Source organism: Rattus norvegicus, chromosome 1 (assembly GCF_021556685.1).
Source record: "Rattus norvegicus strain SHRSP/BbbUtx chromosome 1, alternate assembly SHRSP_T2T, whole genome shotgun sequence".
NCBI lineage: Eukaryota > Metazoa > Chordata > Mammalia > Rodentia > Muridae > Rattus > Rattus norvegicus.
The window spans coordinates 247779743-247804557 of record NC_141534.1 but is presented as its reverse complement, the minus strand read 5'-3'; the positions used below and the strand labels follow the sequence as shown (position 1 = coordinate 247804557).

The following is a 24815-nucleotide window of genomic DNA, read 5'->3' as shown; positions in this document are numbered from 1 at the left end:
AATACAGCAGTAAGTTTTGGTCTCTGCATGCTAAGAATAGTTTGGTAGCTGTGACCTTGGCAGGCTATTAAAAGTGTTACGAGTGCCAGAAGGCAAGTATCCAAGGCAGTCTCAGGATCTAGGGCACCAAGCCCACATCACTTAGCCCAAATAAAAAGTGCCCTGAGTGAGAACCCGATTCCTTTCCCTGTTTGTGGTCATTTCTTTGCAGTCTGATTGACCAGAATCAGTACTCTTCATTATTAGTATTTCACCCAGTAAAAGTTATTTTAACCAGTATTCTGTGATTTGTCCTTTTTTTTCTCCCCAGCAACTTTATAAAATAGTACCCATTAAGGATATTAGGAATCTTTATGTGACATTTCCCATACCAGACCTTCAACAGTACTACAAATCCAATCCCGGTCATTATCTCGGTCATCTGATCGGGCATGAAGGTCCTGGAAGCCTGTTGTCAGAGCTCAAGTCAAAGGGTAAGTGTCTTTGGGCGGCACCTTCTGAGTGTGGTAACCCCGCAACCCTTGTGTTTTCCCGGGTCCCTCAGGTCATCTAGGAAGGAAGGGTTTTGGAAGGCACTGTTGGGGTCTTGAGTAAGGTGGTCTTCATCAGCGTGTGCTCTGCTTTTTGTTTTCGGCTCCTTTTCACAACTCTGTTTTACCCTGGAGTATTTATTGATCAGTGATTGTGAGCTACTTTGAAAGTTACCATCAGACATGTTGGAATTGAACCCAGACCTTTGTGCATGCTGGGCAAGTGCTCTACTCTTGAGCCATGTACTCAGCTGTAAATGATGAAGAGGCCAAAAAGCTAAAAGCCAGCTGGAGACATGGCTGTGGTTAAGAGCACTGACTGCCCTTCTAGAGGTCCTAAATTCAGTTCCCAGCAACCACATGGTAGCTCTCCACCATCTGTAATGGGATTCGATGCCGTCTTCTGATGTGTCTGAAGAGAGTGACAGTGTACCCATATACATTAAATAAATAAATAAATACAAACATAAATAAATACATAAATAAATCTATCTTTTTTAAAAAAGAGTAAAAACCCCATTGCATTCAGTGCATATCCCTGCAATCCCACTTTTCTCAGTCAGAAAGATCACTGGTTCAAGGCCAGCTTGGGCTACATCCATCGGTCAAGACCAGGCTAGGCCACACACTGAAACTGCCTCAAAACAATAAAGAAAAGCTCATGATGGATTTTTTCCCCCCTAGTCATATCTTTACATGTTGTGATTTATCTACTTCAATCCATTAGATCAGAAAGGTTTAGAATCTAGGCAGGAGATGATTTCCAAAGCTCTCTCAGGACCTGTGTGAACCTTTAAATAATGTCCCATCAGAGCTGAATGACCCAGGTTTGTAGAGTTAGAAGCATAGAACTGACTCTGCAGAGTTGTCTTTGATCTCTACCCTTGTTCTGACGTGTGTGTACCACACACATACTCCATGCACACATAGTAATAAACACAGTTTTTACTTATGTGTGTGTGCGGTAGAGCACTTCATGTACATATTTAATTACATTGTCCTTTTCTTTGAATGTTGCAGGCTGGGTAAACACCCTGGTTGGGGGACAGAAGGAAGGAGCCCGAGGTTTTATGTTTTTTATCATTAATGTGGACTTAACTGAAGAAGGGTTATGTAAGTATTAATTTGATTTATTTTTAATTTCTCATGTGGTAGAAAAAAACTGTAACACTCTAATTCACATGCTTTATCCATTGTAGTTCTCATGTGGAGCCTGACCTTTGCTTGTCATAACCCTTTTCTCTTAACAATCGGCTTTATGTTATATTGGTAAAATGTGTGTGTGGCTTTTCATTTACTGCCCCAATGTCTGTTCTGTCAAATGTCCCTGAGTCCAGAGGGCTGTGTGTGGGACATTACAACCAGGCTCAGGGAGATGAGGACTCTCCGTGTTCTAAAAGGGACTATCTCCATTTAACCTGACTTATCTTAGGAGTGAGCCCGTGCTTGAAGGATTCAAGGACTGAATGGTTTTTAAGTGTGCCCCTTTTTTCCAGTACATGTTGAAGATATAATTTTGCACATGTTTCAATACATTCAGAAGCTACGTGCTGAAGGACCTCAAGAATGGGTTTTCCAAGAGTGCAAGGTACTTTTGTTTCACCAAAATTTTTCTTAAGGCATCTATTTTCCACAAACCTATGTAAACTACCGTAAGGCCCAGTTAAACCTCTGTTTCCCTAATTAAAGCCTAGAGTGTTGCAGTGCACAGTTGTATTCATTCAGGCTTAAGTGTTGCTGTGGATTTGTTAGCTGGGGCCTGAGGTAGGGCTGAGGTACCGTGTTTCCTCTTGAGGACGAAAGCTAGCACCTTTCAGGGCTTTGTCACTCTCTACCCAAAGCTGCATAGAATCTGTTCACTTTAGATCTGGTGATAAAAGTGTAAAAGAAACAATAAATCGTTTCATGTATAATAATTATATTCTTCAAAGTGATTTTATTATATGCATAGAAAGCCCCACCCCCACCCCTTTTCTGAGACAGTTTACATCTCACCATACAAACTTGACTGGCCTCGAATCCACAGGCTCCCCCCTTGCCTCTTCTTCTCTGGTGCTGGTATTAAAGGCTTAGATCATCATAGCTGGCTTTTTTTTTTTTTTTTTTTTTTTTTTTTTTTTTTGTTAAATATATGAACCAGAAGTATTTGTCTTTCCAACTTTATTATTTTTATTTATTATTATTATTTGTGTTTTGTTTTTTTTTTTAAGGCAGGGTTTCTCTGTGCAGTCCTGGCTGTCCTGGATCTAGCTTTGTAGACCAGGCAGGCCTTGAACTCAGAGATCCACATGTCTCTGCCTCCAGAGTGTTGAGATTAAAGGCATGAGACACCACAGCCTGGCTCTGTTTAAAACTTTTAAAAGCTTCTTTTAAAATGGATTAAAGAAATACTTTAAATATAAAGAGATATCAAAATTCTGAGATGTATTTTGGATCAGGTAGCTCTTTTCCACTGGTGCTGTAGATCCCGCGGTAGACTTAGTGCACATTAGGTCCCAGCCCAAGGAACAGCCTATTACACTTGGCAAAAATGTAATGTATATACCTGTGGAAATTATGACAGTGATTTCTAACGTGGCAGCAACAGGCCCTTAAGTCGTCATACTGGAAGTTTTGGGTTTCACAGTTTTCTGACTCCTTGACTAGTGGTAGGTAGTAGAACCTTTAAAAAAAAAAAAACAAACCCAAAAACCATAATTTTTGCTGCGCCATCCAGGCCAGCTTGAACGTCTAATCCTCCTGCTTCAACCTCCTGAAGTGCTAGAATTCCAAACGTGTGCCCTCATGCCCAGGCATGGCACCTCTCAGATTGCCTGTTTATTTTTGTTTAGAATTGTTTACTTATTTTAAGCCCATGTTGATAAGTTTATGTTTTTCCATGTCTTATACATTCCTAAATCAACTACTGCCAGTTTTCCTAAGTGTAGTGATGGTAAAATTGGAGTACAAAGTCTATAGTTCAAACGAAACACTAAAAATCTATTTCTGAACAATTGGCTTACATCTATGGTTACCTTTCTGCTCTAGGACTTGAACGCTGTCGCTTTCAGGTTTAAAGATAAAGAGAGGCCACGAGGCTACACATCTAAGATTGCAGGGAAATTGCACGTAAGTTGATTTTCCTGTCACCTGTCCTGGTGTGCAGAATCTTTCAGATCCTCCATGTAACTTTCAGTGCTACACAAATGTTACAAATTGGGACTCACAAAACTTCAGGTATTTTAGCACTGGGAAACCTTTGATAATGAGATAAATTTAGAATGTTACTGCTCCTTATCCTAAAAATTACTTTCTGTAGTATTTTCATCAGAGGGGCTATCTTAGTTATAGCTTTATTGCTGTGACCACGGCAACTCTTATGAAAGAAATCGTTTAATTGGGGTAGCTTACAGTTCAGAGGTTTAGTCCATTTGAACATTTGAAACCTCAGAGCCCACCCCCATTGACTCACTTCCTCACCAGGCCACACCTCCTAATAGTGCTACTTTCTATGGGCCTGTGTGGGTGGCCATTTTCACTCACAACACCACAGTGGGTGCTTTGCTTATTGGCCGCGCTTTCAGTTCTCCAGCATCTGTCCAGTGCTCCCTCTGTAGACATTTTATATCATCTGTTTCCCCATGTCCCATTTTGCAGCTTTAGTTTGAGCTCTTTTTACTCTTGGTACCGTCACAGTCTCCTTCCTCTATTCTCCACAGTACCTTATTTTTCTCACTTAAGTGATATTTTTTAAAGGCATACACCTTAAAATTATTTATTTTATCAACTACAAGGCCTTATGCGGGCTGGCCACATTCCTAGCCACTCTGCAGCCTCCCTTTCTAGTCCCATGTTCACGCTCTAGCTGTAATAGTCTTCTGACTAGTTTCCACACATTAATCATAGCACCCTCCCTTCTATACTGTAGCAGTAGCAGTTGACGCCATGGCCTCTTACAGGGTTGGTGGGCTGTACTGCTGTCTTAAAACACTCTAACTGAGTTGCTTAGGTCTTGAGCTCACTTTGTAGCTCTGGAAGGCCTTGAACTACAGTCCTCCGGCCTCAGCGTCCTGAGCGGCTGTTGTGACAGGCTTGTACCATCAGATTGGCTGTGCATTTTGCACTCGCTGTTGACTGTATGTGAAATACGTCTCTGACGTTTGCATCTCCTTATCATAGATGGCTTTCAAGAAGATCTTCCCTGGCCTCCCAAATGGAAACAATGCCCCTGCCTCAGCTTCTCTTATTTCCTTCACAGTACCTATTATTAATATGACATCATTTTTTTTTTTTTTTTGGTTCTTTTTTTCGGAGCTGGGGACCGAACCCAGGGCCTTGCGCTTCCTAGGTAAGCGCTCTACCACTGAGCTAAATCCCCAGCCCGACATCATTTTTTTTTATTGTGCCACTTACAATGCATATTCCCAGAGAGCTGTGTCTTTCTACCTTTTGCCCCCAGTACATGAAGCATATCTAGAAAAGCTGTCCAAGGTTTCATAATGAACCAGTCCATCTCTGAATTTCAGAAATTACTAAAGCAACGACAGAAGCTTCTGTAATAGTTTGTCCAGGAGCCAGAATACAATCCCTTTCTTTCTACAGCTTTGTAAATGTCTGGTTTTTATTCCTAGAAATTTGAGAGAATAGTTTATAAAAGCTTGTGAACTGTATATTAAAAATCCTCTAGGTGTCAGTATTTCATTATCAATTTTCTTCATAGCAAGTGTCAGTGTTTAACCAGATAGGCTGTAGTTTTTCTTCAAAGGAAGTATGAGAGCCAGATGTGGTGGCTCAGGCTTGGAGAGGGCTGAGGTAGGATTTTGAGTTCCAGGCCAGCCTGGGCTACAGAATAAGATCCTACATCTCCACCCCACCCAGAACAACTTATCTTAGTTTCAGTAACGTAAGTATGTATGAAGATTGGCAGTGTACTTAGCAGAATCATCACGCATGAGACTTAATGATGGGGCAGGTCGGCCCTGGAAGACTTGAGGAAGGTCTGCCTAGTATGCACAGGGCCCTGGTTTAGTCCCCTACATGCCAAAGAGAAAGGTGTGGTAGGGGACAGAACCTTGCTAACAAGGGGCATATAAAATAATAAATGTGGTATATTGTATTATATTATATATCTGCTTATGTTAATAAGGTCTGTGATAGTCTTCAAATATTAATCATTTATACTTTACTTTTTCAAAGTATTATCCCCTAAATGGAGTGCTCACAGCTGAATATTTACTGGAAGAATTTAGACCCGACTTGATAGACATGGTTCTTGATAAACTCAGACCAGAAAATGTCCGGTGAGTCATCTGCAGGTTTTACTGTTACTGAATTTTTCTCATGGTTAGAGGCTAAAAATTTATAATTGTGAATAAAACACTTTTATTTCTATGTATTTACTTACTTTTGAGACAGGATCTCACTGTGTAGCCTTGGGTGGTCTGGTAGTCACTATGTAGATCAGGCTGGCCTTAATCTCACAAAAATATACCTGTCTCTGTTTTCAGAGTGCGGGACTAAAAGTGTGCACCACCAAGACAGGCCTGTGAACTTTTTAAGTCAGGTATGATTGCAAGCCTGTCCTGATGGTGCTCACCCATAAATCCAGCACTTGGCAAGCAAACATTCAAGGCCGGCCTCAATTACATAGTGAGTTTGAGGCTAACCTGGGTCATATGAAACCTCTCAAAATACCACAAACAAACAAGCAAGTTGATTGCACGGGTAGAATGTGGTATAATGACAACAGCCAGCTTCAGCCATCCGCCCTCAGTCCACGGTCAGTCTCAGCTGTAGCCATACTCCCTCCTCCCTTCTCCTTAAAGTCCAGTGGTAGAAATAAATAAAAGAAAAACCAAGCCGATTCAGACTCCGCTTCCCTATGCTCTTAGCCTCTCATAGCAGGGAAGTGCAAGAGTCTCCCTCCCACCAGGCGAGGGGTCAGACAGCCATGTACACACAGGCGGGGTGTCCTCTAGTGATGAAATGGAGAAAATGTTCAGATTAGTGTGATTATTATCAGATCATGTTAAGTGTTAATACAATGCCTTAGGGTTTTTTCTCAAAAAAATACATTAAGGGTCAAAGTTTAGAAATTTTTCCCAGTGAAAATAAGTTATAAGATCATACAGAGATTAAATGTTTTTGTGTATACAATCATAACATATTATAGTCTATCTTGTGTTGTTTCTTTTTTTAAAAGAATTATTTATTTTATGTATATGAGCACACTGTCGCTGTCTTCAGACACACCAGAAGAGGGCATCGGATTCCATTACAGATGGTTGTGAGCCACCATGTGGTTGCTGGGAATTGAACTCAGGACCTCTGGAAGAGGAGTCAGTGCTTTTAACATTTGACCTATCTCTCTAGCCCAGTTTCTTTGTTTTTAAGATCTATTTTGATTTAATTTATTTGTGTCTTTGTGTCGTGTGTGCCACATGTGTGAGGGTAGCCTTGGAAGTCAGAGGGAATTGGATCTCCTGTAGCTTAAGTTACAGGCCATTTTCAGTCACCCAGTGTGGGTGCTGTGAGCTGAGCTTAAGTTCCCCAGAAGAAATCCAAGTTTCCTTAACCACTGCACCATCTCTCTAGCCTGAGTTCTGTATTTTGAAGGGTGTGTGTGTGTGTGTGTGTGTGTGTGTGTGTGTGTGTGTGTGTCATTTTATAGCCTTGACTGGCTTATAAATGCTGTGTAAATCAGACTGGCTTCAAAGCTGCATGGTTCCTCTCACCTCTCCCTCCTAAGAACCAGAATTACAGGCATGTACAACCATACCAGACTGTGTTTGAGACAGCCTCCCTCCCATGGTCCAGGCTGGCCAGCAACTCACTGTGTAAATGAGGATAATCATGGCTCCTACGCCGGCCTCCTGCCTTCATCTGGGCGCTGAGGTCATGTGTGTGCTCTTGCCTGGCTCCTGTTCTAAGGCCATGGCTGTTGTCTAATCCTCAACTATTCAACATCTGATTGTGATATGGAAAAATCTTACTCAAAATCTTGTTGTTAAAGAAGCTAAGATATACGAGCTAGTTACCCATATGCCTTCAGCGGCAGATAATTCATGTAAATACTGAAGAATGGAAAAGTCAGTAACTTTCCTTTTTTTCCGAATCTAAAGTTGACAATTAAATACTAATGCAACTGAAGTTGCTCGTTCCTAGACAGGGATGAGGTAGAGTCTTCATGAATCAGATGCTGTCACTGATGTCGCAGGAGGTGTAGGCTGTGAGGTCAGACTCCTAAACTCCACTGCATCTCTGTGCATAGTAACACAGAAAATGTTAAAGTATTTATTAAAAACAACAAAACCGTAAAATACTTAGGCATTTAACCCAAAGTAAATAAGACCTCCACACAGAAACTACAGAACATCAGGATATGGTGGCAAGTTTGAGGTTAGCCTGGGGTATATAGTGAGTTTGAGGTCAGCATGGGGTATAGAGCAGGGCCCCACAATGTATCAGCAAGTAAACGTGCTCTCCGTGCACGCCTGGCAATCCAATTTCAACCCTGGAACCCACATTCAGGTGGCTCCCAAAGTTCTTCTGGCCATACATGCACAATGTAGCAGTACCCACCACATACATGGCATGTTCACACACACACACACACACACACACACACTGACACAGGAGAGAGAGAGAGAGAGACCTGAAAAAACTCATAGCTTATATTGCTGCTTAAAGTCTTCTGGCCATACATGCACAATGTAGCAGTACCCACCACATACATGGCATGTTCACACACACACACACACACACACACACACACACACACACACACACACACACACACACTGCACACTGACACAGGAGAGAGAGACCTGAAAAAACTCATAGCTTATATTGCTGCTTAAAGTCAGTACCAGCGTTTTTGGGAGTGCATGTATTGGAGCCTTTACTTGTGATTAAATTGCATGTTCCTAAATTTGCTATCTTGTGCAATTAGACTTTAAGACTTCTCTGATTACTGTCACTGTAACTGCACCAGGTCATTAAGGAAGTACAGAACAGCCTAGGATAATCTTGCTAGTTGCCAGGCAGGAACTATGTTGCTCAAAGGTACATTTCACTTTTAAAAATCCCGCTGAGACAAGTTAAATATTGCACCTGGGGAAGGAAATGCTCAGAGTGGAAAGAACATGAGAGGTTATTTAATGTGGCCCCTCAGTGTGCTGCTCTTACTCTGTACTACCTAAATAATCTCCATCCCGGTCTAAATTCCTTGGATGAGAGGGAGCTTGTCAATGTTAAGGTAGAGAAGTTTCTTTTGAGTGTTGATACTGTTTGCTGGTCAATGGGTTCCGCCTGTCTCTAGTTCATCCTCACCTTATGCTTGAGCAGTTGGTGTCTGTGTCATACTCTGTCACTGTGCAGCAAAAAGTGTCTTTGCTGTGCTCCTAGTTTAAGTTGTAAATAATTCTATTAATTGGGACTTGTTATTCATGATGAATCCACTCAGGGCCTGTCTTCTTGTCTATTTCATAGCTTAAGCATTGGCTGTAGAATTCTGAGTAGTCTGTGCTTAATCTACTGGTTTATAGTGTTCAGGTCCCGTTCCTTTTTCTTTAAAAACATGAGTATTTGCCCATCTCTAGTGCCCTGCCTCTTTCCATATCCTCCAGGCTTTTCCAAGAGACAGAGAGCTGTGGCTGTTGTGTTTGCTATTTCCTTGTATGCAGAGAACACATGGTCTGTGCCTGGGGCTGGGATTATGTCTGACCTCCTATCTTGGGCTTAAGCTTTCTTCTGTTTTTGGTTCATCTGCAATGTACAGGTCCAGGGTGTTTTCCAAAGATAGTTTATTAGTAAGAGAGAAATAGTCTCTTAACACGGAATTAGCTTAGCACAGTTTGCTTTAAGCCATGCATTCTATTAAGTATGCATTTATTTCCTCTAGATAGGAACTGTGTTTATCTTTGCAGAATTCAAGCTGGTATGGTAAGCGTTCAAGAAAAGTTGACTGATGGGTTGGGGATTTAGCTCAGTGGTAGAGCGCTTGCCTAGCAAGCGTAAGGCCCTGGGTTTGGTCCCCAGCTCCGAAAAAAAAGAAAAAAAAAAAAGTTGACTGACTTTTCCTCTAGCTTTCAGCTTATTTTTCTTTTCTTGCTTGATTCCTTCTTAGTTTAAGAAACACATCTGCGGACTGGAGGCAGGGTTCTGTGGTTAAGAAGATGCAGCACACAGACAGACAGACACACATTCCAACACTTGTCATGATCCGGGGTCTCCTCAGCACTTGTCTTCTGTTGTGATTCTTTGATTTTATTTCGTCAATACAATTTTTATTTGTTTGACATTTATCTTTTAAAAATCTAGATTGCGAGGTTGAGGGTGTAGCAGGGTGCGTGTACTTAGCGTATATGAGGCGTACGAGGCCCTGGGTTCAATCCCAGCCCCAGAAACAGAAACCTAACTGTTTATGAAATTGTAGAAGTCCACTAGTTGGAGAAGTAAGTTAACCCAAGTGAATCTCCTTTGGAGGAAAAATAATGAAACCGAAGCCTGCAGAGGCTAAACTGCTAATTTAGATCTTCACCGAGACTTTGGCAAGACTTCAAAGAACGAGAGGCAGTGTATCTGCCACATCCAAGTTTCCACTTTCCAGGCTGGACTCATGTCTTTAGAGTAACTGGATTTGACACAGTTGCCCGGCCGGGAGGCCGCTTTCTAGTCTTCTGTTGTTGTCTTCTTTTTCTCTCAGGCATCAATTACAAAAGTCTCACAAGAAGTCACTCCCTAGAAACCATAATGTCCTTTAATGTATGTAGTTAGGGCCCCCACCCCTCACACTTACTAAACATAGATCCTTTTCTCATACCATATAACTTAATACAGTTTCCCTCCCTCTTCTTCCAGTTCTTCCCCACCTCCTCTCTCATCTGGATCCATTCTCTCTCTCTCTCTTATTGGAAAAGAACAGGCATTTAGGAGATGACAACCCAACATAATAAAATGAAATACAATAAGATAAAACAAAAACCATCATGTCAAAGTTGGATAAAACAAGATAACAGACAAACGAAACGAAAGAGTCGAAGAGAAGGCACTAGAATCAGAGACTCTCGTTCACACATTCAGGAGTCTGGCTGAAGTATTCTGCATTTGTTCCCGTCTGCCTCAGGAGGACGCATCTCTGATGATGGCTGAATAAGGCACTGATGCATTAGACTTGTTCTATTGTTACGTTTTCCTTTAAAGACCAGTAGTAGTATTTAGTTTTGCCCCAGGTCTCTGGACTATCTAGACTTTGGTTCTTGGCCACCCAAGCAATGTCAGGAATGGGTTCCGTCTCATGGAGTGGGCCTTAAATCAAATCAGACATGGGTTGGTTACTCCCGCAAGGTTTGTGACACCTTTGCCCTAGCATATTTTACAGGTAGGACAGATTGTAGAGCAAAGGTTTTGTAGTTGGGTTGGTGTTTACTTTTCTCTTTCGGTAGCCAGCAGAGTGCCTTTCCATGTCATCGACACTAGAATATTGGGGCAAAGGTTCTGTGTAGGCACCAGCTCTACCTCCAGAGTTGTGTGGGTGTTGTCTTCAGGAATGGAGAGCAACCTATTGTCGTTGCCACAGCCTGGGTTGTTTGGGAATTTCCATGGAACACTTTCGGACAATTCAATTCAATGAAACCCAGTTCTGGCACTGGGAGCTTCGTTTAATAACAAGAGACAGTCAGGAGGTGTCTGTCTCCCTCATTATTTAGAGACTTCATTGGGATTGCTTTCCTGTCTATAGGAAGTTTCCACTGTACTGTTTCCATACTGCCCTTTAATGCTCTTGAATTCCAGCTGTCTTCCCCTTCTTTCTCTCCCTCCATTCCATCTCCCTTCTCCCTTCCCACCTAATCCTCCTTTTCTCCAGTCCACCACTGGGGGGTGGGCATGTGCTTACCATAGAGTGCTTGTGGAGGTCAGAGGACAACTTGATGGAGTCAGTTCTCCTTACTTTTACATGGGTTCCACGGATGAAATTCAGGCTGCCTGACTTGTGCAGCACATGCTTCTCCCTGCTGAGCTTCCTTATGGCCTTGAGGGAACAAGAACTGTCAGCATACACCATTTCCTTGTGGACATCCTAACAGCTCTTTGATCTCTTAAGCGCTAACTCTTCTCTCATGTTTTTGTGGAATTCCTTCCTTCTTATTTAGCTTGTTTTCTGGAATTGATCGTGATCAAATGAAGGTAGACCAGTCCAGATTGGCAAATAGGTGAATTGAACTGATTAGTGCCTGCCTCAAAGACGGTTGATAAAGGCAAGTACATTTGTTCTGCAGAATGAATTAAAAATAGAAGGTAATTCAGACAAGTAGCTGTTTTGAAAGTCCAATAAGGAGTGTGGAGTGGAAATCATGGTTCTGAGCTAGAAAAATGGCTTAACGGTTAAAGTGCTTGCTAGAATCATGTAAGTCACAGGTGGCCTTGGAGGCCCACTTGTAATTCCAGGCTTGGGAGGAATAGCCAGGGAATCCTTAGGCAATCTAGCTAGGGAGACTAGCGGAATTGACGAGCTCTGGGTTTGCTTGAGTGATCTGCCTTAGTGAATAAAGTGGAGGAGCATTGAGGACAATTTGCAGTGTCACCTTGGACTGTCACACTCATGAATCACCACCTCTCCTCAGACTGCCACATGCATGCATCACCACCCCCACCCCCACCACAACCCACACATACACTTGATACGTGAAAATGGAAAGAGAAATGGAGATTCTGACGGTGAATAGGATTGAGCAGATGGGTGTGTTGACGGCAGCACTAGGCATTCAGCTGTGAGGGCAGCATTCAGAGGCTCCAACCAGATACCTGAGAGGACTGCTGGAGTAAGTGCTGACGTAGACCTAGTTGTCGAGTTGGACTCAGTGGGCTGAGTGTGCTGAGGGATGTAGTGGTTGCAGTTTAGGTAGGTGCGAGGCAGGTAAGGCGAGCTTACAGGGATTTGCTCCTCTCTCCTCCTCCCCATGGTGCCGACATCAGACCCACTGCATCTTTCATGGTAGACAAGGGCCCCGCTATTGCCCTGTCTCCTCAGCCCAGTGACTCTTACATGGTCTGTCTTTGGGCATTCTGCCTGCACTCTGCCTCCTTGCATTAGTCACTTTCTCGTGCTGTGCTAAAACGCCATGGCCAAGGAAACCTACAGAAGGGAGAGTGTGTTTGGCTTACTCTTCCAGTGCAGACCATCATGGCAGGCAAGCATGGCAGCAAGCGTGGTGGGGGGAAGTGGTGAGCTCACAGCATGAACCACAAATGTAGGGGGTGGGCGTGGGAGCAAACTAGAAGCAGCATTAGTCCTGAATGTTTCTAAACCCAGCCCTAGTGAAATACGTCCTCCAGCAAGACCACACTTCCTACACCTCGCCCAAACAGGGCTGCCAACCAGGGATTGTGTATGCACATGCCCAAGACTAGAGAGGACTTTCTCATTCAAAACATCATGCTTCTTGACTACCCCCATTTGAAGTCTCTTCTAGGAAATTTCTGGTGTCTCATCAAAGATAGATCTTAATAGGCCAAGATAGGAGTTTCTCCTTGTTCCTTCTCCCTCAGCATCAGGAAGACCAGTGTGCATGATGTAGATAAATTTGGTGTTAGTTTCTGGTAGGAAAAGAACACAGAACAGAGCCAGGTGATGGTGGCACAAGCCTTTAATCCCAGTACTCAGGAGGCAGAGGCAAGTGGATCTCTGATTTCAAGACCAGCCTGGTCTACAGAGTGAGTTCCAGGACAGCCAGAGCTACACAGAGAAGCCCTGTCTTTGGAGTTGGGGGGGCAGGGTATGTTGGTCATCGAACAGACACATGACAAGTTAGCAAAGGTTGCTTTGGGTTTGCCAGGGAAGGAACAGCCTCGATGTTTTAATTCTGTGCTAAGGATTGAATCCATAGCCTCACATCTGCTAGTCGTGGATTCCACACTGAGGTGTGCCTCCAGCCCACATTTGAAGTCTGTGTGATCATTAGATGGACCTACATTCTTAGCTGTTAAACGCTAAGCTTGAGCTATCCTGGGAAGGAACACACTTCTGTAAGGATCATTTCTTTTTTTTTTTTTTTTTTTCTTTTTTTTCGGAGCTGGGGACCGAACCCAGGGCCTTGCGCTCGCTAGGCAAGCACTCTACCGCTGAGCTAAATCCCCAACCCCTGGATCATTCTTAATAGCTTTGATTTTGTTGCTGTTAGAGTCTAGCTATGTATATAAGGCTAGCCTCCAACTCAGCTGGGATCACAACAAGCACCATATCCCCATACTTGTTCTATTTTTTCCCTAGCTGTTCTTTTAAATTAGGGAATAGCATGCCTAGACAAAATCTCTCCTATAGCTGCCCTGTTTTGCACTAAAATCAGTGGGCTGTGAATAGAGGATAATGGGACCGTGCTCAGAAGCCTGTGCACGTGCTGACAGTTGATTGGCTTTTAAGAGGTCCCAGGTGGTTTTTTGTCAACTTGACACAAGCTAGGGTCATCTGAAAAGGGGGAACTTCAATAGAGAAAATGCCTTTATCAGATGGGGTTATATTCAAGTCAGAGGGCTGGTTTCTTGCCTGATGTTGATGTGGGTGTAGGGTGTTGGACCAGTAAGCAGTGGTTAGTTGTGATTGAAAAGCAAGCAGAGGGGGCCATGAGGGGCCAGTGTGTGAGCAGCATTTCTCCATGGTTCTGATTCCGTTCCTGCCCTGACATCCCTCAGTGAAGCACTGAGCAGAAGATAGAATGCAGCCTTTCTTTCCCAGCATGCTTTTGGTTTATCACAGCAACAGAAAGCAAGTTAGGACCTGGTTCAATGCATTCTTGAACTTTGTTTACATTTTCATTGGCCAAAGTCTGTACATATGATATAGGTATCATAGGTTTACAGCCTTGTTTCTATTTGTGTTCTCCATCTGTCTCTAGGGTGGCAATAGTTTCTAAATCATTTGAAGGGAAAACTGACCGCACAGAGCAGTGGTATGGAACCCAGTACAAGCAAGAAGCTATCCCAGAGGACGTCATTCAGGTAGGACTAAGTCACCTGCGATTCAGCATGAGGTGGGAACCATGAGAACAAGGGCTCCCTTGATCCTAGGCTAAGCCCCAGGGTGCAGAGAGTGCTGGTCCACCACGTCCACATCGTCCTGGGAAGAGTGAGGGAGGAGCTAGAGAGCCAGAAGGCAGGGTTTTTCATGAAGTGATGGTACGCTCTGGCACTTTCCTGTGTGTCTAGTAAACCACCAGCGCTACAAAATAGACTCCCAACTTTAGGATCCAAGCACTGCAGTGCTGTGAACAGAGTTGCACAGCGCCAGGAAGGCAAGAGGCGAGGAAGCAGGGCCAGGGAGCTGGCAGCGCTGCTGCACTCCATGCTGGCATGCACACGGGCTTACTTTCGGGAAGCATATTTTGCCCTCATTGTCTGGTTGGTTGCTCTTGTTGTCAACAGAAGAGAGTTGTGATTTATTTCCGAGCAGCTGTGTTGAGTGCATTTTACCACATTCATCAGTGGTCGAGGCTTTGCTTAGCTTCATAAAATCTTTTTCTGGGTTGCCTTGTTGACTGTGGATTACTCAAAAGAAAACATTACAAGTAATGAACCTTTCTCTTTTTTTAATTTAATTTTTATTTGATATGCATTGGTGTTTTGTCTGCATGTATGTCTGTATGAGGGCATCAGAACCCCTGTAACTGGAGTTACAGGCAGTTGTGAGCCACCATGTAGTTGCTGGGAATTGAACCTGAGTCCTCTAGAAGACCAGCCAGTATTCTGAGCCATCTCTCCAGCCCAAACTTTCTTTTTCAAGGATGACATAATAAAATAAATTTTTTTTTTCTTTTTGGGGCTGGGGACCGAACCCAGAGCCTTGCGCTTGCTAGGCAAGCGCTCTACCACTGAACTAAATCCCCAACCCCGATAAAATAAATTTTAAATTCTGTGTACATAGTATGTTTGTGGAGATCCTAGGACAACTTCGTGTAGTCTTTTCTCTCCTTCTGTCTCCACATGGGTTCTAGGGATGGATGACAGGTGTCCAGGCTGGTGTAGCCAGTGCCCGATGAGCCAAGTCTCTGGTCTTAAAAACATAAAGAAGAGAAATAATCTAAGAAAAAAATATATCACTGATACTTCAGGGATCTCCGACATTGTGCTGCCTTCAGGGTGTAACTAAGTCCATATTCTTAAACTGAGGAAAACTCATCTTTCTCCAGTCAGTGCTGGGTCTGAAATAATCTGGAAATAAAGAGATACTCCCCCATGCCCCTGTTTGTTAAATCGTGACCATAAAGCCTCCTGTTTACCAAATCGAGACCGTAACAGCCTTGCCCTATAGAATTCTTTTTAAGTTTATCTGGAAGTACAGCAGGGAGAAGGCTTAGCCTCAGCTCTGCCTTCCTGGAGACTTAAGCTGCAGGTGAAAATCTTTGCTCAACTCTCTACTTTCCCCATGCCAAAAGACTGCAAGGATTGATGTGGAAATCGAATTCCAGCATCTACAAAGCTTGCCCCCGGGGTTGGGGATTTAGCTCAGTGGTAGAGTGCTTGCCTAGGAAGCGCAAGGCCCTGGGTTTGGTCCCCAGCTCCGGAAAAAAAAGAACCAAAAAAAAAAGCTTGCCCTCTTTGGGTTTTTAATAATAAAACATCTTTTATTTGTGACCCTGAGCCTTTAACAGCCCAATAAACAGTGTATAAATTAGGGTTCGACAGTCACAGGCCTGAGTTCTGTCCCGCTTAGTGGCTGGAACCATTTCATGTGTCAGTCTGGTCTAGTTTTGCCCTCGTCTTGAGTTACTGGCTCACCTAACAGTTTGCATGTCTTGAGTGTGGTGGGTTGGTGAGAGTTCTTGGTGGTTAAGGCACCTGCTGTCAAGACTGATAGCACAGGTTCAATCCCTGGAACCCACATGGTAGGTGGTAGGAGAGAACTGATTCCCACAGGCTGTCCTCCGCCTTCCACACAAGCACCATGGGTGTGTAGCTGCATACAAAAAAGTAAGTGGAAAAATTAAGAGTACAGAAGTGAAAGAAGTCCGGCTAGCCTGGACTTCAGGTCATACATGGAGGCATAACTGAAAGTGTCATTTAAATATACCTGTGTACTTGATTAGTTTTTTCTAAGATCTATTTATTGTATATATGTGAGTACATTGTAGCTGTCTTCAGACACACCAGAAGAGGGCATCAGATCCCATTACAGATGGTTGTGAGCCACCATGTGGTTGCTGGGAATTGAACTCAGGACCTCTGGAAGAGCAGTGCTCTTAACCACCGAGCCATCTCTCCAGCTCCCAGTTGATTAGTTTTTAAAGAGCTAGAATGGATACGGTCCAGATTTATTATTTATTTATTTATTTATTTATTTATTTATTTATTTATTTATTTATTTATTTTTGGAGCTGAGGACCGAACCTGGCAAGCGCTCTACCACTGAGCTAAATCCCCAACCCCCTATTTTTATTTTTTTATTAAATTATTTTATTTATTTACATTCCAAATGTTGCCCCCCTCAGATTTTTCTTTAAGCAGCTGATTAGAAGTTGCAGAAAGAAAAAAATGTATAGATGAGTGTAAAATCTGTTAGTGCCAGAAAGATAAACTCAGGTTGCATGAGAATCCATCAGTAGATTCTGGCTGTGGCACCTTTACATACTATGGGAGAATGTTCCTGACATAGTGAGCAAAGGCACCAGTTTTGTTTGTTTTGTTTTTCCTTCCTTCCTTCCTTCCTTCCTTCCTTCCTTCCTTCCTTCCTTCTTACTTCATTCATTTGTAGTTTTGAGAGGGGTTCTCATTATCTAGCCCTGTCTGGCCAAGAAGTCAGCCAGGCTGATGTCTAACTGGGGATCCTCCTGCCTCAGTTTCCCAATCACTAGGATTACAGGTGTGAGCCACTGTGTTCAGGTAACATTTGCCATTGCTTTGCTGTAGATCCAATCAAGTTATACCCTCAGTCCAAAGACGGTATTCTTAACTCCAGTTATATTACTAATTGCTTTCATGTGTCTGTATTTTATTATTCATTTAGAAATGGCAAAATGCTGACCTGAATGGGAAATTTAAACTTCCAACAAAGAATGAATTCATTCCTACAAATTTTGAGATTTTGGCATTAGAAAAAGATGCAACACCATACCCTGCTCTTATTAAGGTAATGTATTAGGTCTGTGATTGGTTGGTTTTTTGTTTATACACGTGGGCTGGCAGTGGTGGTATCTTCTTGTGTTACCCAACTCTGGAGGGTCAAGGGATCCTCTTGCTTCAGCTCCTGAATCTCTTGTTCTGTAGGAACACGATCACTACCATACCACAGAATCAGTGGTTTTAAAAACAAAGGCCAGACCTATTACATGGAGAAATAAAGATAATTTCTTATATTTGGAAATTTATTAATTTAGGATTTGTTACATCCTAAGAGATGATGGAAATGTAGTAAAAGAATACAAGAAATAACATGAAGTTAAAAATGCAACAGTAAAAAAACAAACAAACAAACAAAAAACCACAACCAAAACTGAACAACATACCATCTAGATGATTGCTTTGCTACAGAGAAATAAAGTCAGGGCTCTAATCAAGTCAGTTGATAGGCTCTTCTCCATATCCATTGAAGACCTGATAAGAAGTGGATTTGTGCCACCTGGAGCAAGGTCAGGGTGAGGGGAGCCAGTCTGAAGCCTGGAAGAAACCGGTCTGACGGAGGGAGGCTGTTGGACGCACTGCTCTAAATATGAAGATCCTGATGCTAACAGTGGCACTCTGAGCTCCTGGAGTTACAAGTAGGGGGAGAGTGAATGAGAGGGCTCCCATTTTGTTTTCAGAATGTTCCTTTCTTCATGTTGTTATTTCACACCTTGGATAAAGTTGCAAAAAAGTTGCAACAAAATTTGTAGAAAAGTTGCAACATAGTCTCGGTTCTACACTTACAAACTAAAACTCAAGACTATAGGGGGTTAGGGATTTAGCTCAGTGGTAGAGCGCTTGCCTAGCAAGCACAAGGCCCTGGGTTCAGTCCCAGCTCCGGAAAAAAAAAAAAAAACCTCAAGACTATAGATGCTCCCTCCCTTTGGTTGTTTTTCTCTTCAGATGACCTAATACGATTGTTTAGTAACACAGAATTTCATTTATCTTAAGCAACTCCGTTATTAGTGAGACGTCTGTTTTCCTTTTAAGGTGATGTTGATGATTTGTTGTGTTAAGCAAAGGGGGAACTGTTTACTGACTGCCTCTCTGGGCAAGAGCTCTACCGATAAGCTATGTGCTAGTCCTTGTATTTTTAGACAGGGCCTTGCTATGGAGCTCAGGCTAGCTCAGTGTAGCTGAGTCTAGCCTTATCCGTCCTCCCCACATTTCCAAATGCTGGCACTGCAGGTGTGCCCCATGCCCGGCTGGGCTGTTTTTAAATGTTTTGTCTGAGTAACTTGGTGTACACATTACATCAACTACATCTCCTAGCAGAATTTCAAAGTTTAAAATAAACATTTGATAGCATTCTTGGTATAGAATGAGTGAAATAAGTTAAGGTTTTATTAAACTGTTCATCTTTGTATGTTTTCTACTCCAGCATAAGAAATTATTCTAAAACTTACCAGCTTCAAAACCACAAAGATAAACTTTCTGAGGGTTGGGGTTCTAGTCAGGTGCTGTGTGTGGCTTTGCTCTTTGGAAGGCTGAACTAGGGCTGGAGAATTCTTTCCCAGATACAAGTTTGTGGGTAGCAGGCCTTGATCTTCAACATGTAGACCTCCCACCTCCATAGAGCTAGCTGTTTGACATGGCAGCTGGCTGTCCCCAGATGACTGACTGAAAGGAGAAAGTGAGTGACTAAGGTGGGAACCGGAGCCTTAGAATTAAACGTCAGGGACAGAATGCTGTTGAGTCCGTCCGTCATTTTTGTTAGTTAGGCACACTAGGTGACGAGAGCCAGACTATACAAGGGTGTGAATTCCAGCTAGCGAGGGTTGTGGATCACCGTAGAGCAGTGTTCTCACCCTTCTGATGCTGCATCCCTTTGTTATAGTTGGTGACCCCAACTGTAAATTACTTCATTTCTACTTCATAACTTTAATATTGCTGCTGTTATGAATCATAATATAAACTTCTGATGTCTGACACCCCACACACAAAGGGCTCACAACCCATAGGTTGAGCATAGAGAACTGCTGCCCTAGAGTCTGGCTGACACACTGATCCGAAAGGGCTCCCAGTGTCCAGAAAGATGATGTCAGAGCAGTTGGTACTCTTGTCTCCCATCTGTCTCCCCCACCATGCTCTCATCTCCCTATCCAAGGGGAGGAGGGCTGACTGCTCAGTCACAGAGCTGTCAGTCTTCTCCCTGCTCTGCTCGCTGGGTCATGGGGCAGCAACCTTCAGAACGATGTGCTTTGCCCCTCAACTCGAAGAGTGCTTTGGGCGGATACTTTTATGGAATGTATCTCTGCCTTCCTAACCAAACTTTTCTCTGTCCCAGGATACAGCCATGAGTAAGCTGTGGTTCAAACAAGATGATAAATTTTTCTTGCCGAAAGCTTGTCTCAACTTTGAATTTTTCAGGTATGTAATTGAATCTAGCCAAACAACTTTTAAAAAAATCAACAGTTATATTTTTGTTGAGTTTTCTGTTCTTAAGCATCTATATCTTGAAATAATGAGAATTAAATTTCTCCTAGCCAAGAAAAGGCTGCAAAGAATTGCTGAGAACCAAGGTTCCTTCTTCCTTGCATTAATGAGTATAAATAATACCCTTTAACTAAAGCGATTCATGCTACCTCTTAGTAGGAGAGGCTTCTTAGCCGGCAGAACTTGGGAATCTGAAGGACTTATAGATTTATCCAGAAGCTTCATTAAGGAGAGAAGAACAATTGGAATGTTTTCTTGGTTCATTTTTTTTTTCAATTCCTGAAACTTGCCAGAGATGTGCCTGTATGCATATGTGTATGTGTGTGTTTGTGTGTGTGCCCAGGAATGTTTACAAGTGTAATAAATAAACACGTGTATATGTATGTAAAAACATGAGTGTGTTTATACACAGAGGGTAAAGAGGGAGATAGGGTTTCCTCATGTGATGACATTTGCCTTTTAGAGAGGTCCATGTACAGAGCCTTCTAACAATTACAAAATTGAACTTGGGGAAGAATCTTCAAGCTCTAGTTAACCCTTCAGAGGAGCGAAGCCCAGAGAGCACCTTGACTCTAACCTCACTTAACTTACCCACCTGACTATAACCTCACTTAACTTACCCACCTGACTATAACCTCACTTAACTTACCCACCTGACTATAACCTCACTTAACTTACCCACCTGACTATAACCTCACTTAACTTAACCCACCTGACTATAACCTCACTTAACTTACCCACCTGACTATAACCTCACTTAACTTAACCCACCTGACTATAACCTCACTTAACTTACCCACCTGACTATAACCTCACTTAACTTAACCCACCTGACTATAACCTCACTTAACTTAACCCACCTGAGTGCTCACATTCCCTGTCTTCGGAGTGTGTACATTTCATGGTCAAATGTCAGTGGTTTTAAACTGCTAGATTTTAGGATACTTTCAAATAATATAAGCGGACACACAGGCAGGCTGTTCTCCTGCCTCACCCCTAGTGTTGGGGTTACAGACAGACAGTACCACACTGGGCTCATGCTGTAATGTTATATTTCTAAATTTCAGTGCTCTTTAAAAAATGGATTTATCATGTAACAATGTTCAATATGGTAAAAAAACTTCTTTGAGTTTTCCATTGTTCAAATGTCAAGACATGAATTAAAGAGATAACTTTAAATGTATTGGAAAGGAAAATAACCGAATATGGAGTTAATCATTTTCACAAGTAAATATGCTAAGATTATAGGTGTATGCATAGCGCTCCATACTATTAGATGTACATATTTTCTAGTCTTATTTATAATTTCTTGGGTAGTGGGAGTGAATTCTCTGTTTGCCTGGTTGGTTTGGTGGTTTTGTTTTTTTTTTTTTTTTTTTTTTTTTTTTTTTTTTTTTTTTTTTGGTTCTTTTTTTCAGAGCTGGGGACCGAACCCAGGGCCTTGCGCTTCCTAGGCAAGCGCTCTACCACTGAGCTAAATCCCCAGCCCCTGGTTTGGTGTTTTTAAAAATGTCCTGATTTATTTCTGTGGATGTGTATATGTCTGTATATGCACATATACATGTACATGTAGGTACTTGGAGCCCAGAGAGGTGCTGGATCCTCTGGACCTGCAGTTATATGTGATTGTGAGCATCTGGCATGGCTATGGGAGCTGGACTTGGGTCCTCTGGAGAGCAGCAAGCCTTCCTGGCCTCACCTGCCCCTTGGGTTTGGCTTTCTGAGACAAAAATCTCACCCTAGCCAGACCCGGAACTCAGCATGAAGTCCCCATAGTGGTCTCAGATTCAAGCTGACCCTCCTGCCTTAGGCTCCTGAGTGCTAAGGTTCCAGGGGTGAGCTGCCACACCCATCAGGGGATAGCTTAATATTCTAAGCTGCTTGTCTCCATTTTCCCTTTGGTTGCTGTGACTTGACTGAAATACGTAATTTCCTCACAGTACCTTTTGAGAAACTCTGTATCATTTTTCCTCTGATCCGCTCAGCACAGTTTCTGAAACTGAAAATGTCTGCTTCACACAGACTTACCTCCATCCCTGAACTATTTTATCCTAGAGAATCACTGTTGACCTTATCATACATACATTTGAGTAGAGATTGTAAGTAGCCCATGGTGATGCAAGCCTTTAATGCCAGCACTCGGGAGTCTGAGGCAGGTGGATCTCGGAGTTCGAGGCCCACCTGGTCTAGAAATCAAGTTCTAGGATATCTGGGACTACATGGAGAAACCCTGTCTTCAAAAACTCAAAAAAAGAAAAGAAAAGAAAAAGAAAAAAAGGAAAAAATTACACCTTTGTTGTGTGTGCCCTTCTGCCTTTGAGAAATAGGGTTAATTCTGTATATTCAAGTCACAGTTTTTTATACCCTATGAACCAGATGTATCTGTCTAGTATCTGATTACACTGTATTTGAGCCAGGATTTACATATTCCAGTGGAATCATAAAAGTTAAGTTTTAGGCCTACTCCAGTGCCCTAGTACACAGTTGTATGACCTGGTATTCTAGGACACTTGTAATTCTCTTCTCAGCTTGAGTCTTATGACATTGAAGCTCTGATCTCAGTGCTCCTCCACCTGACAGCTCTAGTTGCCAAAGAGAGGACATCGTCATGGTCTTACTTTTGTTTTGATGGGCACTAGTGCTCGCTCTCTCTCTCTCTCTCTCTCTCTCTCTCTCTCTCTCTCTCTGTGTGTGTGTGTGTGTGTGTGTGTGTGTGTCTGTCTGTCTGTCTGTCTGTCTCTGTCCCTGTCTCTGTGTCTGTGTCTGTGTGTATGAACAACACCTTAAGTTTAGAGCAGCCCAATGCCTGAAGGAGATTTGTCATTGCCTACAATACTGTAAGAAAATTCAACCAAGATCAGAGAGATGGCTCAGCAGGTACAGTTGGCCCAAGAGTGACAAACTGAGTTCAGTCTCTGGAACACACATGGGAGGAGAAAACCAACTACCTACCACAAGCTGACCTATGAATGTTATCTGTGTGTCATGTAATAGATGATATATATGTAATGCATATATATAATATATATTATATATTATATATATATATATAATATAAAAGAATTAATGGCCACATCCATTAAATTTTTCTCTTTGGTTTTACCTTTGTAAGTCCTCAGCATTTTTCTGGTGTCTGCTTTATTATTAGATTGGATGAAGCAGTTGGCTTTCCTCCCCACGTGGTGGTAGTGTAGCGCTGTGTAGCAACGTTCTGGAAATAGAATAAAGCACATTCCTCGGCTCTGGAGCAGTAGTCAGGAAAGCCCTCCTGTCTGCCTGCCAGATCTCCCGAAGGCTTGTCCCCGGCTTGCTTTAGGGACAGGCCCAGCTGGCCCTGCTATCACCGTGGCCTGATTAACTATTATCTAATGGAGTAATTTTTGTTCCCTGTCCATCATTATTCACTACTTTCATTATAACCCTGTCGCCGCCTGGTATAGCAGACTTAAGCCTATTGCTGGTTTCTCCCAGTTAACTCCCAACCCTGAGTACTCAGGGATTTGGCCTCAGTCACTCCTTACTTGCTCTCGGGGTCTAGAGAGAAGCACTGTAGCATGGCATATGTTGTTGAATCCATGGCTCTTTCCTTGGTGCTGATAAAGGTAAGCAGTGTTATTTAGTCAACTAAGTGGGTTGCTTAACTTTTGTGTGAATCCCAAGCTCTGCTGCTGCCACCTCAGGCACACGGGGAAGCAGCTTCCGTCTGAGAGATGGCGGTTGGCGCCTGCTTCCATTCCGCCGTTATTTATTTCTCCTCTTTTCATACGCTCTCATCTAAATATTCTCCTGTTGTGTTTTTTCTAACTCTATCTGCAGTTATATGATGAACTTTATTAATATTACAGTATGTTCTGACTTTATTGGTTAGGGATAAGCTAATACTTCTGCAGTTCTCTTAAGCCTTTCTCTTTAAGGCCACACAGTTAGCCCGCACAGGTTTCCCAGTCCCATATTTCTGTACTCCAAGAGAGCGCACGTGCAGAGGCTGGGTCACCCTGGCCCGTCGTCAGGCCTCTCCCGGCAGCTGAAGGCCGGCCCTGCCTGCAGTTTACCGTTCCAAACTCTCTCCTGCCTCTCCTCTAACTTGTCAGTCCTACACCACTTGAGACCACTTCACTGACACGAGTGCACACACGTAGATATTTCTGATGTCCTCTCTCTTAGACCTTTTTCTCCTTGTGACCAAAAAAAGAAAAAAAGAAAAAAACCAGATTCCAGAATTCAGCCGTGTCCTTGGAAATGATATAAACTATTACTGAGTTTCTTCCCCGTCTCAAAGGCCACAGCACAGTGGGAAGTAATAAACCAGCTCTCTCATGTCGACGCTTCCTTCCAGCCCGTTTGCTTATGTGGACCCCTTGCACTGTAACATGGCCTATTTGTACCTTGAACTCCTCAAAGACTCACTCAACGAGTATGCATATGCAGCAGAGCTAGCAGGCCTGAGCTATGATCTCCAAAACACCATCTATGGGATGTATGTAAGTACCCATGCCTGAGAGCCTTCCACTCTGCAGCAGCTTATATCGATTTGATGGAAGCATTTTAAATTGTGGGTATGAGTTTAATTTCTTTTCAAAAAAATCTTTATTGCTTATATTTTCTCTTCATTTAATTTTTAAGTTAGCTTTTCTTCTAACATTCAACTGTGTACCATTCATAGTATGCAGAGTTTCCTTGATTCTTTTTTTTTTAAACATCTTTCATTGGAATGTCATA

General features: G+C 42.7%; 1 protein-coding gene across 8 annotated transcripts in view; it reads left to right on the top strand.

Annotated features, from left to right (window-relative positions):
• The window catches only part of Ide (insulin degrading enzyme), a 99095-nt gene that overhangs the window by 51159 nt on the left and 23121 nt on the right, over window positions 1-24815 (top strand). For 6 of the 8 annotated variants that reach the window (XM_087638272.1, XM_087638370.1, XM_087638410.1 and 3 more), the window contains exons 7-15: window positions 311-473; window positions 1551-1643; window positions 2027-2118; window positions 3558-3638; window positions 5706-5809; window positions 14402-14504; window positions 17506-17628; window positions 19948-20030; window positions 24433-24577. In XM_087638272.1, the coding sequence (XP_087494398.1) occupies window positions 311-473; window positions 1551-1643; window positions 2027-2118; window positions 3558-3638; window positions 5706-5809; window positions 14402-14504; window positions 17506-17628; window positions 19948-20030; window positions 24433-24577 (987 nt within the window). The remainder of the gene's footprint in view (window positions 1-310; window positions 474-1550; window positions 1644-2026; window positions 2119-3557; window positions 3639-5705; window positions 5810-14401; window positions 14505-17505; window positions 17629-19947; window positions 20031-24432; window positions 24578-24815) is intronic. The other 2 variants (XM_087638313.1, XM_087638447.1) reach the window with 1 other exon arrangement.